Source organism: Pyricularia pennisetigena (assembly GCF_004337985.1).
Source record: "Pyricularia pennisetigena strain Br36 chromosome Unknown Pyricularia_pennisetigena_Br36_Scf_12, whole genome shotgun sequence".
NCBI classification, from domain to species: Eukaryota; Fungi; Ascomycota; class Sordariomycetes; order Magnaporthales; family Pyriculariaceae; genus Pyricularia; species Pyricularia pennisetigena.
This window is the reverse complement of record NW_021940924.1, coordinates 590,275-607,495: the sequence shown is the minus strand read 5'-3', so window position 1 is coordinate 607,495 and position 17,221 is coordinate 590,275. Positions and strand designations below refer to the sequence as shown.

Here is a 17,221-nt window from a genome sequence, read left to right as displayed (position 1 = left end):
TGTGCAGAGGTAAGTTTAAGACCCTTCCACCGCGAGAGCAGTTTCTGATGTGGGACAACAGTAAGCCGAGTATTCTGGAATGAGCCTGTGGTATATGAGACGTTGGAGACGATTGAATCAGTTCTCAGGCTGTTGAGGCTAGGAGGGTAGCACTGTTGCCACTGTTACGATTGCGGTGCGGTGAGACAGGATTTTAACTCTTTGTATGAGGCAGTGGATTCCTCAGAAGAAAAGGAGGTGACGATGTTTCTGGCGTATTCTAGGCTGGCTGTGCCTTTTTCGTGAGTGACATTGAGAGAGTGGTTGCATGGAGACAGGTAAGCAATGACGGGATTAGATTTGGCACATAGTTTGGATTGAATCATTTCTGGTTTACATCTGCAGCCCTATCCCTGTCCCTGCGCGGGCGCGGGCCAGAGTCGCCATCCCTGCACTTCGAGGTCCGTCACCGAGTTGTCGGCCTGCAGCTCGATCGACGCTGTCATCCATGACACAGGCAATGGTCTACACTAGATTGCTCATATCTGGAATGCCTCGCTACTTGTTGACAAGGCATACAACTAAGATAAAACAGCAGCTTTTGCCAGTCGCGCTATTCTACGTATTAGTTTAGTAATTGTGGTTCATGAATGGCAAGCTCGCGAATCGGAAAGCGTCCTGCTCACTGCCAATGCTACCTAATCTACTTTGCCATCTCTACCCGCGAATGGTTGGCCTCCCACCTGAGCGAAAGGGTTGCCCTTTATTTAACCATGAGGCCTTTATATATATAGGTGCATCACCTCCAATCGTCCGGCCTGAATCCTTTTGCCGCCGTACGGATAGCGCCAGTTGCAGTCTTGCGAAGTCCCATGGGCATCGTCAGGTTCAGTCGTATATGCGTTCAATACCGGTGACCTGGGTTGTGTGCAATTGAATTATCAATTGGGCGTGGTGTGCAGTTTTCCCCACAGGCTTCTCGAGAGTTTCCAGCTCCTTGCCTCTTTTTCACGGCCATCAGCACAACCGGCCGACTTATAATTTCCACTTTCTTCATTATCTTCGACCCTTATGTTATGTCTACATCCTTGCCAAGCCTCCTTAAATACACCAAAATACACAACATCCGTGACTGGGTGTGCGTCAGAGTTTACACGACTGCTAAAGAGAACTAGCTGTGTCATCCCCCACGATGGCTGTTCTAGCTTCAGACTATTGCCTCATTTTGCATTTGGATACGGCCGAAGGAATCGAGCCTGCGAGCTCTGGCCATTCACAAACCGCAGCTAGCTTACAGTACTTCAGACCTGCTCCTCACCCCGCAACATCAGCAGAACCTGCAGTCTCTAGAGGAAACCCCCATGAGGAGGCCGCTATCAGACATCAAGTGCCAGAACTTCAAGGCAGTCCTGTGCAAATAACCATCAATGGTATCCCAACCGGCGAGATCCTGCAGGTAAACATTTGGCTTGACTTTCTAGAAAAAGCTGTGGCAGGGCCAAAATGCCATATCAACCTGGCTTCTGAAGAGGAACACCTATCCGTAAACCACCCATGTTGCCGTCGTCCTTTCAGCCCGGCAGCTGCCGACGATAGGGGCACATTTAACCATACAATTTCGACAAATACCACGGCTGTTTACCACGCTCATGGCAACACAATAAGCTTCAATCAGCCATCACAGACTGTGCAAGACAGGGCAGACTTTCACCGGTTGAGGGCATCGCGAAGAGTAAGTCTTGCCCCGATTGCAGCTGGATAACTTTATGTTAACAACTTGCTAGGGAACTCTACTTGAACCTTTTAGTTCAGTCGGCCAATATCAGCCATCTACACCTACAGTCCCAAATTCCTCCCCCGGATTTGTCTCATATAGCCCGGCGACAAGTTTGAGCCCTGGTGAATTGGATACTAGGGCAAGAGCCACTGCAACACTCCGACACCACGCCTTGAATGTTTCTGCGACTCCGAAAAATGATGCCGCAAATCCTCTGAGTGGACTTTATTATTTAGCAAACGCTGCAGAGAACGCCCCGCCGATGCCGCAACGTTGTATGGGGCGCACCGTTCCACGGGGCCAGAGCGGGTCTTCATGCTGGTCACCGCCTTGAGAACCTCTGTCTGTGTCGGATGCATAAATACGGGCATTTGCGTATGCATTAACAGGTTTCAATTTTTGCAGCAGGAAAGTCCACTTTAGGTGACCAGCCTTCCAGTTCTTATCTCAGCCTTACCAACAATCCAGCCTTTAGCCCTACATTAGCTGCCCCACTATCAGCTTCCGCTCAAGTCCGAAGCATTCTTCAAGGGTGGTTAGATGAACTGATGTGACGATCGTAGCCTGCCAAATTTGCAATGCAACCATCACACAGGAACCGCTTCCTGTTGGTCGATCAAGGATTGGCGGCCTTGTTTGAACTGGGGCCCATTGATAGAATTTTCCACCTCGCCAGAAAGGTTGCACTCGCTCAGGGGTTGGGTTGCTCTCTTGATGAAGACGATCTACACAGCAAATCTTCTCCGTCAGCAACCTTACCCCGGTTCAACAACTAGCCTACCTTACCCTTCTCAAGATTCATCATCTTGTCAGCGTGGCTTATGGAACTTTAATGCTTCCGCCACTTTAGTCAAAGGGCAAAATAAGTACGCGTATGGACGCTATTCTAATATCAAACGGAATGTATCGGTGCTTTCCAAGTGGGGAATCAAAAAGTACCGTACCGGCCCACTGCGAAAGTGGCCAGGGTCCTGGCCCATGTTAGCGCGCTTGCTTTAATCGACCTTTTGGAAGCATGATACGTATTTTAATTGGTTGGTTTGGTTAATTTTGATCCGTATTATTATCCCCCGACGTTAACCTAACAATAAAAAAGTTGAAATCTCGTTTTGAGACACTTCCCCTTAAATACTGTCCTACTGTAGTCTGAGTCAAACCGATTAAGTTAACCTCCCGGATCCTCAATTGGTTCGATCGCGGTTCAACCGTGTGCCCGCCCCACAATGGTATGCCACAAACACCTTGCTGTTATGGGATAATCAACCCGACTTGGGTTGATTATCGCTGTGATTGATCGGGAGGGTTCAGAATAAAAATCTCCATTAACTAACTTGGCGCCATTAACTCGTCGCCGAATGGCACGTAAGCCTGTCTATTCCCAAATAATCAGCTGGTATCAAATCCTCATCACGCTCTTGTCGGTTTCCAGACTGTGGGAGCTTCCCCGAGTACATATAATGAACCATGACAAACAAGGATCGCCGAGAGATGCTAAGCCTTGTTTCTGCGAAACAGCCAGCCAAGGATGTTCTTGTTTTCTGTTTAGGATGGGTTGCTGGTGTCACTGCCTGTGGTGGTTGGTTGGTTGGCCATAAGAAATTGGTTGAAGTTCGCCACCGCTTCCTGCGGATTTCCTTTGTGAGATAAAAGGTACCCTTGTACTTTGGCGTGTGAAAGACTATTTATTGGTATTTTACTGGCAAAATCTTGCGCTAGGTTGTTAAGATCGATGTGTCTGGATTTATCGTTCGCCGATTGACACGATTGACACGTTTGCTGCTTGGTGCTGTTCTCAACTTCGACAGAGGGGAATGTTTCCGATTGGAGTTGATACATGGTTATGAACATCAACCTGGCAGATTCCTTGTCCATGTTCCCAAGGTAAACTTTCATATCAACTCTTCCGTCTCGAAGCAATGCTGGGTCTAGCTTCTCAATGGCATTGGTGGTCATGACAAGAATGCGACCTTCTGGGCTTGCCACCCCGTCCAGCAAGTTTAGCAGCCCAGAAAGTGAACAGCCGGACCGCTTTTCAACCGAATCTGAAAGTTCATCTTCGCGATCGCTCTCATCTTCCAAATCTGAATTTGATAGGGCACGTCGACGCTGAAGGCCAATTGCATCAACATCCTCCAATAGAACGATACAGCGTTGTGGCAGTAGTGTGAACAGCGCCTTCAGCTCTATGTCACTGCGGAGGCTCGGAATCTCCAACATGTAAACGTCGAGATTGAATTCACTTGCCAAAGCCAGGCTGAGGGAAGATTTGCCCGTACCAGGAGGTCCATGTAGGAGATACCCTCGTCGGTAGGGTACTCCGCGATCTCTGTAAAAATTCCTGGTTTGCGGGCGCAGATATTGTCGAATATCCTTGACGAGCTGCGTTTTTATACCTTCGTCCAAGTACACCGTACTTAGTGACCTTTGAGGCTTTACGATCGTTGTGTCCCAAAATGCCCGGCTGCCGAAATCACTGCCTCGGTGGATGTAGACAGCAACTGAACCTTTGCGCTGTCCTTGTCTAAATTTATGACAATGGCGGAGGAACTTGTCGATTGGGTCTCGAGACCAACCTAGGCAGAGAATCTCTACCAGTTCCTCGTTCGCATCTGGCTTCCTGCTGTTTTGGGGACCAGAGTGCTTCGCAAATCTGAGGCGGAGGAACAGAGGTTTACCGTCGTGGTAGAAGAACCTTGTCCCAAACTTGGAAGTGTATATAATCTGGCAGTCATGGGAATCGTCTCTCGTAGTTTTCTTGTGCCAGAAGGGAACTATGCAGCGATCGGCAGTCTCTGTGCGCGCTACCACGGCACCGGTTCTCTCTTTGGCTAAGTCTTCGCTGCTGAGGTAGTTGATGACGTCCACATATAGGCGATCCTCGGCTGGTACAGACACTAAGACTGTAAAAAAAGGTATTACGACCCGAAAAATACCATAGAAGATGCGTTTTGTGTGCTCGACCAAATGTAATATGGCGCCAGATAGTGATAGCAGCCCTAATAAAAAGGGGAAATTAATTCTCAGTGTGAATTTCTGAGCGAGGTCTGCCATTGCAGTTCCCGCCGCAGCGGTCCCGCTGATCAGGGTCGCAAGGGTTGACATCTCCCAGCTGAAGATTGTAACACAATGGGAAAATAAATTGAAAGTTGAAACTTGAAAGCTGTGGATGTGCCAATAGCTTAAAGACAACAGGGCTTGTATTATCAATTTCATGCGGCCAGAATCGGAATTGTAGTCAATTTGAAACAAAGTATTTTCTGGACTGTGAGTAGATCCTCAAGAGAAACAATTCGGAAATGTGGGCAGCGACCATGTGCCAGGTGCTTTGATGAGATTATTTATACCCTTGATTAAAAGCTGTGCCTTGCAAACTTCGTTGCCATAACCACAAATTGACCAGCCAGGGCTAGGCTGAGATAAAATGCGGCTCATGGCATGTGCCTCAAAGCCCAATCGATTGTAAGTTAGATACAATTAAGGGTGTGGTACCCCCTGTCAACAAATCATGCGGACCTGGCAAAGTTGAGGCCTCAGCCCATGGTTCAGGTATCACGTTACCGGAAAGCGCCCTTCGCTTGCCTGAACTTCAGCGTGTTATGACGGCAGTGGGAGAGAGTCCTCTGAACAGGGCTACATTGTATTTGAAACAGACTGCAAATGTACTCAGGAGATATATAGACGCAAAGTACAGCGAGACGTACAACCTGTTCGTTTGAAGCTTGATCCATACGCGTAGACGAGGTCTATGGACAGTATTAATGACAAGATTGCTCAAGACTCCCTGCTCAGGACTCTTTGCCTGCTGCCCCCGCTATTCTGCAGTCTCGAACGGCTAGACTTGCACTGGGAAACCTTGAGCCAAGGCAAGCAATATAACGAATATGCTGTCGCGCGGGATGCGCTACCGGTTAGAGCTAGCTTTGAGAATCGCTGCATTGCGGACCGCCGTGCGCCCCATGTGACGCTGAACCCCGCAGTTTGTTGCCCTAGGCTTTTAGATTGGATTGCGCCCTTGCTTCAAATCAAGAAGGCCTCCTACATAACTGAGAAAACGTCAGCCTACGGGGATTAGGTGTTTTATTGGCTGATGATAACGGCCAGGTCGGCTAGCTCAGAAAATACCTAGCCCGTACCGTTACGTGCTAGACCACTTTCCCCTGATTTGCCTGAATTTGAGAAGCCGCAAAGTTGGGATTAGGCGATGATCAGGTACGAGAATGGTACAGAGCAGCAGAGTTAGGTATGGAATTAATAGGTTTCCCTAGAAGGATAAGATGGGAGGCCTGCGAAATTTTCTTTGTTGTTTGAGCCCTACATCACTCCAGGGTGTACCAAACAGATGGTCAGAGTTGAAAATCCAAGGAGACTGATCCCAATGAACTTGGGATTAGCCAGTGTTTTGTTATCCGGTAAATAAAGCCCCCTTCAGTTGATTGCTGGTCAAACAATTCAGACAAGGAGTCCCCCTGTTGCTTAATCCCTGAACACCTCTAGCCTCATTCGTGCCTGGATGCACGCTACATAAACTCTGCAACTTTGCGCACACATTAATTTGCTGTGCAGCCACTACTGAGCTTGCCGTCAATACCGTTGTTGGAGCAGCGAACGCCTTCCCTGTAAGTTTCGTGCGCATGATGCTTACCCCGCTTCAAAAGATCACCATGCGACGTAAACTCCTCCCGCCCCAGGCCCGCAATTTGGATTACGCTCTTGCCTCAAGCCTCGACATGGAGGGCCTCATATCGGACAGGCTACTGGGCCTGACCAACTGGCCTGTTGAATGATGCGGCGTGTTCGGTCACTACAGGGTGGTTTATCTTCCATTACGCACTCCGCCCCGTCAGCCACGCAGCCACCGGTCCACCAACCCCATATTAGTCCGCAAATTACTTGTGTCTTCTACGACTGGGTTGCATACCGGAAGCAGCAACAAAAGCTAGGTTAACGGCGTTTATGTTTACAACCTCCTTGGTGACAATACGTCGGAAACGGCAAGTCATGCCCATGCCAGAACTGAATCATATAATATATATTGAAGGAATAAAAAGATACCAACGATGCACCAACACTTCGTGCTGCACCTCCTGCAATCCAGAAAAGACAATTCCTTTTTTTATTAGTATTCGCTAACCATAAACCTACAAGACTGCGTGCTTGTAGGTGTGGATAGCCGGCATTACCAGCCCTTGACGTGATAACCGCCAAAGGCCTCGCGGGCGAAGTACTGGTCCCAGCTGCTGGCGTTGATGTCGTTCTCCTTCTTGATGACAGCCCGCTCAGGGTCCTGCTTGAGGTTGGCGACATTATGCGAAGTGTGTCTCCGCTTGAGGACGGCATTGGCCGTTAATGACTTTTGAGAACGCTCCCAGACGATGTCACGACGGAGAGACTCGGTGAGCTCGGTCGACAGCATGTTGCGCCTAGTAGTCCGCGGTGAGAGGGCGGCCTGTTGGTGGTTGACATGAACCGGGGTGGCAATTGGTTGCGCAGCGGAGCGAGGGATCTCGTTGATGGGCTTGAGCTGCGCGGCGCGCGATGCACGCTTCATCATGAGAGAGCTCTCGTCCGAGTCATTTGGGGAGGCCACAAAGGAGGGCCCCAGGCGAGGCATCCTGCCTTGGTGGATGGCAGATGCCGATTGAGAGGCCCCGTTGCCCAGCTTCGTCTGGCGATCGTTGCGCTCCAGCATCAGAGTAATTAGTGACCTCTTCGAAGTCAGGTTGACTTTGGAGTCCACCCGCTTGAACAATGTCTCGCTCGACTTGTCGCTCTCCTCGTTGGAGTCTTCCCATTCCGAGTCGTCGTCGTCGTCGATCGCACTCTCGTCAACGTCTGAGTAGTTGTGGTCCATCATGATAGGGGCGAATGTCCTGGCCACGTCCTGTTTGCTAAAGGAGGCTTGCTTCTTTTGGAGGGGTGAGGATGGCTCAGAAATGGCGTCGATTGGTGCCGGCCTCGGCTGGCTGGTGACATCCTGGGGTATGGGGATGTGCGATGTTGAGAAACCCCGGATTACAGGATGGCTCGATGGCGATGATGGGGTATCTGATGTTGAAGTATGCGCGGATGATCCTACGGATTGAGCGGGCGATACTCTGCATGCATCTGAGTCGCTTGTGGAACCGGTGCGGCCAAGCGCGGGTGTAGTAGGGCGAACCATGACCGGCTCCTCAAAGTTTGCTGCTTCTAGTGGCGCGGGCGTGGCAAGGGGCGATGCGGACAAATCGTCCTCCTTGGTCTGGATTATGAAAGTGACCATCTTCTCGAAATTGTCGGAAGATATATTGCGTCTGCTCCTACTGCTGGAGCGGGAGTCTTGCCTGCACACCCTGGGACGTTCGGACTGCTGGTGGCTCTTCTAGGTAACTGTAGATTTGCGCATTCGTTCCCTCGCAAGCTCGCAAGATTTTTGGGAGGAGGCCGGGAGTGCAACAGATTTATACAGCTAGCAACCGTAGGGGTTTACATCATAGTACACTGAGGAGGTGGGTATATTATGTTGCAGACAAACCCAGTCAACTTTGGCGCGCGACCGTCGTAGGTTTTATCTGCTCGGCCGCTGCCAGATCGATGACTGGCTGCCTGAAAGGGTCAGGGGCAAGCGACGCAAGCATTGGTCAATTCACTGTCCCCATCCAAGTATTAATTACAATCACCCTCGTGACAACGCGTAGGGGGTGTCGCGAATAAGCAAACGCCAAACAATAGTATTTGAGAAAAGGTGTTGTTACTTGCTACGATGAGTTAAGCTCGGACTATTTTTCGATTCCCTCCTACCAATTTCTTCTGAATGAGACTGGCGTAAAAGGCCAGCACGATGATACCATATAACCCGAAAAAACCAATGTATGCGCTGATTCAAGATTGCCCAACTTCCACTATCGCCCAAAACTCGCACCCATATATCTGATTCCGGTGGTCTTCATGCCGTAGGCCATCTCCTGTGCATACAAGTGGGAATCATTTTATACAATAAAACTTCAAGTCCGTTTGGTTCCATATAAGAAGCAGTAACACAGCCAGGCAACAGCGTTTCTATTTGTAACCCAGGCTGCTGGAGGCGATACGGGCGTGAGGGCGGCGGCGACGATCCGCGGTCGTTGAAAGCCCCACCCTCCGATGGGCTCCAGCGCGTACATATCTGGTTCTTCGTTCGGCCTCTGCTCTATCCCTTGGCCGCAAGTTTGGCAGTCTCGGTCAGGCTTTTCTTGAGCTTAGAAACCTCCTCATCGGAGTTGCCGTCGCGGAGGAACCGGTGAGCCGCCTGTTCACACATGGACTGCACGAAATCCAACTCTTTGTTGAGGGCATCTAACACGTCAGGGACTGGAAGGACCAGCTTTGGGTATGAGCCTATTGCCAGGTCCGCCTTGAGCTTCCGGTTGATTCCGTTGTTTTCTTCGTCGTCATCCGGCGCCTCAATCTCGGCCATGCGTTCGATTTGGGCCATTTTGGCCGCCCTTTTTTCTTGAGTATAAGTTTGCGCGATACCGATACAACCCTGACAAGCTCTCCAAAGAAGTTTTGCACGTAGCTGTCATAGTATATCAGGCTCGTGCCTCGGCAACGGTTTTTTGATGTGCCACCATCGGCATCCTCACCCTCGCGTTTCCGTTTTGTCCGTATCCCGGTAGTGCTCGTAAGGGTTGGTTTCGTAGGAACGGCCGATGATGGTTCTGTCTTGGGTGCTGGCCTGGCATTTGTTTTTAAAGGTGACGCATTAGGATCGGTGGACCTGATGGACTCGGTCGAGGCCTTGGTCTCCAGCAGCGATAAATTGGTTATACGCTGTTGAGGCTCGGCCAACCCCGCCAGCTCCAACTGTCGCTGCTTGGCCTGGTCATTGAGCTCTTCAAGGCGTTTCAACCAGTCTGGTATGTTGAGATTTCTGAGGGCATCCATGTTCAGTATATTCTTCGGCAACTGCAGAGCTCGAGGACCGTGGATGTGCAGCTCTTGCCAAGGGCAATCTCGGGCTGCAGAGCCAATACTGTTGGCTTCGCTGATAAAGACCTAGAAGCGAATTTGGCCAAAACTTGAGGACAATGCCCGGTGAAGGCGCAAGCAAGTTTCACCGCGTGTTTGTGCGAGCCGATGTGTTTGCCGTTCTGTTGCTGAAGACACTCCAGCGAGGACCATGCACACAGTCTACTGGTGTCGGCCTACTTACAGGTTGCAGATTGGAAATCGATTGGTAACGCAGGAGGAGGCAAAGCAGTAAGGGAGGAGCGTTACTTAAATCCCAACCTTCAGGTGGGTCGACTCGGTGTCCTGTAGGTACTTGTCACGTAGTAGCACATATTTGTGATCCATTGTCTGCCGAAAATCCTGATGCAATGGCTGAAAAGGCATCTTCGACGACATTTTGAGGTAATATCGGATTCCAAGAATTATAGTCGCTGCTCATCGCATTTTCGGGGTTTGGCCAACCTGAGAGTGAAAAAGTACAAATGTGCATGTAACAAGTCATCGTGCGGCCTCACAGGGGTATACTGGCAAGGTGATGATTGGCTGGGGCCTGGTGTATTCCCCGGAACATGGGTTTGCGCCGAGTGCTCCTTCCAAGCCTGGCTCCCTCACGCCAAAATCAATGAGACCGCGAAAACACTTTGGACCACTTAAAATCACCTACTCTAACATAACAACGAGCAGCTTCAGGCGTTAAACAACCACGAAGGTGGCCATAAAAACCAAAATTGTGCAAAACTTCTACTCACGGCTTGGCTAAGTATTAACCTCTATTGTTGAGTAAAAAAGAATTATGGAAGGGGAGTAAAGTAATCGTTTACTGCCACTTTTCATTTTGCTGTCTCATTGATTCTGATGTGGGGGAGCCTGGCTTGTTCGACGCCCTGCAGGTGTGGCTCTAGCAGCTTGCATTGGGCCAATGAAAGTCATCCCGCCAAGAGAAGAGGGATGCCCATGACTGGGGATCCTGGCAGAGACGGCTCCAGATGTTTTTGGAGGTGGCGAATCAACGGAAGCCTTATAAGATATCTCAACGGAGAGCTCGACCGAGTTTGTGTAGCAGCGGGCTTGCTGTAGGATGTCAACAATGTCGAGAAGGTAGGGGCTTTCAGACAAGCTCTCAGAAAATAAGGGTACAAGTCCGAGTTGTGTGCCTTGCCAATCACTACACGACGCACCACGGTGTCGCCCGTGTCAAGCTACATCGCCTAGTGATCGACCCTCGAGTTAACGCACGCAATTATGCAACACGCCAACCCCATTATCGCATAGCCTTCGCATAGTTGCTTAACCTCATTGTTGCAACTGTTTTCGGCCTTGGTTAAATTTTGCGATTTCGGCCGAGAATCGGCGAAAGAGGCGCGTCCGTTCAATCTAGCTTGAAGGGTTGATCGTGGCACATTATATATCGCAGCGATTTTCCGAATCCTATGTTTTTGTTAGATCGAAGCTTATTTAGCGCAAGAATAATTTGCGCTTCACGATTTGATAATTCCATTGTTGATGCATCCAAAATCACAAATCAAAGTGGTACCTCCCGCTTCCCTGAAGTCCTCTTCATTGGCTAAGAAGACTGAGGACAGTGCGTCGCTTACCATGTACTATGTACTACTTACGAAGTACTATGGTAGCGGCCTAGAGGTACCCCCTGAGCAGTATATTTGCCACTCAAAATTTGAAATAAACCCCGGAGGTACCTGTGAAAAGCGATATAATTCCAAAATGCGTATTTTTACTGTCAATACTGTGAGCCCACATACTCTGTTCGACACTGTACAAGGGTACTCTTTTTACCCCTACCACCATAGTAGCTCGGGAGATCCGTATCACTTGCCACAGCACATTCCCCTCTCGGAATCCCTTGCCCTCTAAAGTTATGGCATTTGCCTCCCATCGTGTCCACAAGAAATAATAAACACTGAAAGATCGAAGGAAGGGCTGGCAGTAATTCTAGCCTTATGATAGGCTCGGCAAGTTCTAAATCCCTTTCCTTTCAATGGGAAATGTCCAGGCAACGCATGACCCGACAGTATCGAGTGCCAAAACCTACAGAAGCGGGACACGTCATGTCGGTCATATATTCTACCCCGCATGCCACATGACAAACTTGAGGCATTTTCTAGCGCTTACATGCCACCATTCACATGCCACCAGTGACTAATCCTTGTGGGGCATATGATCCCACCTTCCTCCCAGGTATTTATTGACGGGGTATTGCCCACCACGCAATGCAATTGGGCATACGCCTTCTCGCTACCTAAAATATATCCAACAACATTACATCTAATCCGCCACATTAGATTTGGCACTTCAATCTATCTTCAAACCTTGACTAATTATCCCTACGTATTTGTCGCACTTTGTCGAGAGAATGACAAGCCCATGCCATAACTGTGGAGGGCAAGGGAGACCGGGGGGATGTACGGGCTGTGGAACAACTGGTGGAAAGTGACAAGAATTTCAAGGCTTGGACGTAAGACGAATACTAAACCTTTATTGTACAGGGTGATCCTAATTTTATGCGCATCTCCAGTTCGAACTAGGTTTCCAAATTCCAGCCAATCCCGATCTCATTTTCCATCGCCACCAAAATTTCCCTCGCACGTGGACATTCCACTTTCAACTTCCGCAAACCCCCAAGCATCTCAGGAAGCCCAATGACGATGGTGAGGGCTATACCATTATCCACATCATGTCTAATCTTGGGGTCGAACAATGTACTGGAGTTTATTAGTTTAGTTTTCAACATGTCAACCACATCAAACAAATTGACTCTCCAATTTACTTACAACCCATTTGACCGTGTTTCATTTGTACAATTTTCAAGTGATGCTGGGCTGCTGTGGAACCAATATACACCTGCCTGGGCCTCGTTCTCTCCTTGAGACTTGACGTAGTACCGAACGGTTGTGTCAGCAGTTAATATATGTAAACCCAAGCAACGGTCGCTTTGACGAGGGTTGTGCCGGAGAGAAAGAGGAAGTCCCTTTGTTCCAGAATCGGTATAATAATAGCAATGTCCTATTATGTACGGCCCTTCGTGTGGCGCAAACCACGTTCGTAAAAAGTCTCGTAGCTGTGCGCTTGCCAAAATCGAACGCAGGATTGTGAGTCCCATGGGGAAGTTGGGCAATCCTTGCAAAACCTTTAAACTGCTGGCGGCAAATTTGTCGTTCCAATGTAAAAATCCGTCCTGATGAAGCCGTTGCTTTATATCGGTTAAACCTGAACAGGCCTCGTTGCTACCTTGGGGACAGGGAGCTTGCATATTACAGTCCATGTCCATAAGCTCGCGAGGGAAAGTTTGCCAGAAAAGTAATCGCGCCCAGCCACTGGCAATATGTTCCTGATATTTTTGAAGCAGAAGTTGGAGTGTGCTAAACTCAAATACGTTGGCAAGGGGCGAGTTGCAAGCTTGAAGGTTACTTATCCCATCTTTAACACCAAATTAGTTGGCTATGCTTTATAGGAAGGAGCCGGTAACTTACCGAGTATAGCTCTAATGTATTGTTCCTCATTGGACACAGCGGCGGGTGTCGTCTAATTATCGCGGATATCGTCATGCGTGGCCTCAAACACGCCGTCATTACCTGGAGTGTTATCGGTCAAACCAAGGTCCGGGTCTTGGCAGACCGAAGCCGTACCCGGATTCCCGACGTCGCGTCCAGCGTCAAGCATGATGTCATCCTCGCCTTCCCCGGCCCTGATTGTGGCATTACTAAGAGTAGTGGGCCGGCCGACTGCCGGTGCGGTGGTCGTTCGGTTCCCCGGGTCTGTCTCGTTGCTGGCCGCCTCAGTGAGCTCGATGTAGTCCTGTAAGGTCTCGTCATCAACTGTCATACAGTTTGCTACGGCGTCTCTGTCCGTGGCAGAGGACGCGATCGTGGCTGGCCTCGACACAAGAGGATTAGTGGCAAGGCAGGCGGAGCCTACCTCCACGCTGTTCATAAAGAGATCGTCGCCTTCCACAGTCTCGGTTGGAGGAACAAGAGCCGTGGAGCCGTTGTTTGCTGATATGAGAGTAGCTCGTATGGACTCGCGAAATTTGCCGACGTCGATCTCCCAGTCCAGGGTTGTCCCTTTTTCGACAGCATCAGCGAACTGCTGAGGATTCTCGAGGATCTTTTGGGCGAACGCAAGGTTGAAGACTCCGCAGTCAACCATGTTATCTTGCCGAGGGACTTTGACCGATTTTCTATATAACGTTATATATACACAGTTCCCGAGAGACTTGAGATACTTTTCCCATTGGGTGAAAGCAGGGTCATACGACCGTGAGGATGGCAAAGAGTCGAGACAACAGATAACCCGATCGTCTTGAGCAGAGGCTTTAGTGCTAGGAGGTCGCTTGTACATGGCCAGAAGGTACCAGTGGTTGTTCTCTTCGACAGGCATCAAGGCCAGGTCGGTGTCCAAGGGATTCCCATGTTCGGCCTTCCATACGGACGTCGCGCGGCGATTGAGGAAGTGACTGTTAACGAAACAAGTCCCATGTCGCTGGGCTAAAATGAGCATATATGCGTTGACTATGGCATCGTTAAGCTGTTGACCTGGTTTAAGTCGGGCCAGGGACGACGGTGATAGTGCATCATTTAGCCAGGGGGATATCTTTACCACCGAGATTGACGTTTCTGAATGACTTAGTTTCTGCTTCTTCGCCGACGAGCCTAGGCTGGAAGGTCGCTTCTGGCCGAAGCTGGAGTCGGCAGTCGAGACACCGGTATTCGTTCCGGCCACGCCATCGCGAGAGGGGGCTTTCGATGGTGATATCTGTTCGATGGTGGCGTCTCCGCAAGAGGAAGCTGCCGAGGTTCGTCCGGCGGAGGGTAGCGGATTTCTGCCATTCGAGTGGGGGGGTGCGGATGTCGATTTGAGAGGATTGGTATCTGTCTGCCGATATCCGAAAGCTGACTTATGGATCAATTGGGCTCCTCTTTTGGATGGCCGACATTCGGACGGCGGCGGCGACGGGAGAAGAGGAGGAGATAGCGAATGTTGTGATGCCGTCGACCCGGTCGTGTAGGCGCCAGTGCCGACATGGCCGCTTGATGCTGTAGCCGAAGGTGGAGAAGATGGTAGTGGGGTTTTGCGTTTCGGCTCGTCTGGGGTCGACCTGGATTGTTGGCGGGATGACCCACCAGTTGCACAGTTACCGGTGCTGGCATGGCCATCTGTGGCCAAAGGCGGAGTTGGTCCTGGTGGTGGCGTGGACGGGATGATATGCTGGACGGTGACGATGTGTCCATGCTCGTCCAGATCATATTCAGAGGGCAGATCTGAAGCCTTGACTCCGAGTAGTCGGATTTGATTCTCTAAGGGTAAATCCTGTCCGAAAGAGTGGTCTTCCCAAATCCTTTTAGGAAATTCAACATTTAATAGAATCGAGTCGATAAATTCGTTTCCTGCTTGCAAAAATTCGTGGTAATGAGTATGGGCTTCAATATAATACTGAAGCGAAGGATTTGAACTTTCGAAATGCCGAACACCGACTTTGCAACGTTGGGTAAATGGGAGAAAGGCAATGAGACCCTTGAGGCTGTTGTTAAGTGAACGGGCTCTAGATAGGCGACTTTGAAAAGAGCCAAACTTGAGTTCATCCTCCCTCAAATTGAGAGCTGCGTAGGCCTGCCGAAGCAAATATTCAGGTCGGGTCTTCCGCCGGCTTGGCGTTAGACTGGTGAGCTGTTTGTCGGCCTGTATGAAGCTTGAATAGGAAAGTAGGGCTCGAATCGCTGAGGCTTGGTCGAGTCTCAGACCAAGTTTGAAGGTTTCTGCAACTGTATCGAGCGATTTTTTTCCATCGACCTTGAAGTTAGGCCGGCCATCGTTATATTTTCTCCAGGCAATGATAAGATCTTGGAACCGCTTAACAGCCTGCGTATTGGATAGGCTGTCGGCAATCGCAGGGTCATCCAACTGGTGCTCGTCGACGTTGTGCTCCATCTTGTTAAGAGCTGCAGATAGAGATGAATAACGGGGCGTTTACCAGTCTTGTTGGAGGGGGAAGATTTTAAGGCCGTCGACGGCCGCCAAGCCCAACTTTTGACGGCCGTCAAAAGTTGGGCTTGGCGGGCGCTAAGGCCCTTGTAACCCCGAAACCCCGGCTGAATCAAATGTGGGGTCAGGTATGCCTTGCCTCATGGGATCATCGAGGGTCGCAACCGTTGACCGGACCCACTTGCAAGGTATTTTTAATCACACCGGTTACAGGAATTGGTTATGTTAGCTGCAATTTGACCCCAGGGCCTCCATGGCCCTCGTATCTGCAGCAAGGGATTGGATCTTGCCATTTATGATAAGTCGAAAACGTTGCACCTCTTAACGTTCGCTGCTAGGTCCTCTGCCAACCGTGCGGGGATACGCAGCACCAGCCAGTAACAACACAGCCAACCCGTTGCCGCCTAAACCCCCGGAACACGGATGTGAGGTGGAAGAGTGACAAGAGCCGCCCTGAAGATGTGGGCACGCTTACGCAGAGCCATGGGCTGAAGCAGTTCTTTGCTTGACTGGTCGAAAGCTCATTGGTTACAGAGGTGGATCGCCCTCGATAGTTCCGACCGATGCGCGCGACATTGTGGTGGGTTGGTTGCGGGGATAAAGACTGGCACGTTAGGTTTTGCACTCTGACGTTGCGGGGGAGAGGGGTCCGAGCTCCTTTTTTAGGCCGTTCTTGGCAGTACCGGTGTGATACTTTACAAAAGGATATCCAATTTTGAAGTACGGGTCCTGCTGCACAAATCGATTGGCAGCGCCCTAGGTTTGGGTCATTTGGACGCCGGTGGCCTATCGGATTGCGACAATACCAACCAACTGTGCCGCACTCCGATGCACATCAAAGTTAGCGAGAACTCGGTCGCGAGGTCGAGAGTCATTCAGCCCCAAGGTGTGTATATGCAGCAAATTCCATGCCTGATACGCCGTGTGATAAGATACAGCCAATATTACCGCGCATTCAAGTCTGGCTCGCATGTTGGGCATTTGTACTGCAAGTCAGTACATTTATTCATTGTAGGCCGGGATGCAAGAATGGGTACTTGCCATGCCCAAACTGGTGCGGCTGCAAAAGGTTCTGTCTCAGTCTTGGCAGTAGTTGTGGTGATCGTGCTTATGTTCAGTGACTCCTTTCTCTGTTGAGAGCATCTTATGACACCTGTTACAATCCCACGAGTGGTCGTCGTCCAGATGCTTGTCAATGTCTTTCTGTCCTGGAAAGGTCTTGTCGCATTCATTACACTCGAATATGTAGTCTGCTTTCACATGCTTGTCGAGGTTTTGTTTTGTCTCATAAGTCTTCTCGCAGTGATCACAGGTAAAAGTGCTGTCCTTGTCCACACGCGGAACAACTCCTATGCATGTTGGCCAGTCCACGATTTCAAAGTAATCCTCTGGCGTGACCATCCATAGCAAGTGACTTCTCGGGTGAAAAGTTTAAATATGGACTACAAGATAAATCAAAGATAAGGAATGGTACAGTACCCACTTTCCGGCCACTCTATA

General features: G+C 49.9%; 5 protein-coding genes across 5 annotated transcripts; 1 reads left to right on the top strand and 4 right to left on the bottom strand.

Annotated features, from left to right (window-relative positions):
• Nucleotides 1-1,055: 1,055 nt before the first annotated feature.
• On the top strand, nt 1,056-1,400 carry PpBr36_11037 (uncharacterized protein; the record flags this gene model as incomplete). Its single annotated transcript, XM_029898142.1, has 2 exons — nt 1,056-1,117; nt 1,277-1,400. 2 exons carry the CDS (start codon nt 1,056-1,058, stop codon nt 1,398-1,400), a joined length of 186 nt encoding a protein of 61 aa, XP_029743535.1.
• A 1,898-nt stretch (nt 1,401-3,298) lies between these two features.
• Nucleotides 3,299-5,188, bottom strand: PpBr36_11036 (uncharacterized protein; the record flags this gene model as incomplete). Its single annotated transcript, XM_029898141.1, has 2 exons — nt 3,299-4,752; nt 5,101-5,188. 2 exons carry the CDS (start codon nt 5,186-5,188, stop codon nt 3,299-3,301), a joined length of 1,542 nt encoding a protein of 513 aa, XP_029743536.1.
• Nucleotides 5,189-6,932: 1,744 nt separating this feature from the next.
• Nucleotides 6,933-8,015, bottom strand: PpBr36_11035 (uncharacterized protein; the record flags this gene model as incomplete). The annotated part of the gene is made up of 1 exon (XM_029898140.1): nt 6,933-8,015. The coding sequence occupies one exon, from the start codon at nt 8,013-8,015 to the stop codon at nt 6,933-6,935; it is 1,083 nt and encodes a 360-aa protein (XP_029743534.1).
• Nucleotides 8,016-12,263: 4,248 nt separating this feature from the next.
• On the bottom strand, nt 12,264-13,242 carry PpBr36_11033 (uncharacterized protein; the record flags this gene model as incomplete). The annotated part of the gene is made up of 3 exons (XM_029898139.1): nt 12,264-12,444; nt 12,514-13,070; nt 13,213-13,242. 3 exons carry the CDS (start codon nt 13,240-13,242, stop codon nt 12,264-12,266), a joined length of 768 nt encoding a protein of 255 aa, XP_029743539.1.
• A 22-nt stretch (nt 13,243-13,264) lies between these two features.
• On the bottom strand, nt 13,265-15,667 carry PpBr36_11032 (uncharacterized protein; the record flags this gene model as incomplete). The annotated part of the gene is made up of 1 exon (XM_029898138.1): nt 13,265-15,667. One exon carries the CDS (start codon nt 15,665-15,667, stop codon nt 13,265-13,267), a length of 2,403 nt encoding a protein of 800 aa, XP_029743540.1.
• Between the last annotated feature and the right edge of the window lie 1,554 nt (nt 15,668-17,221).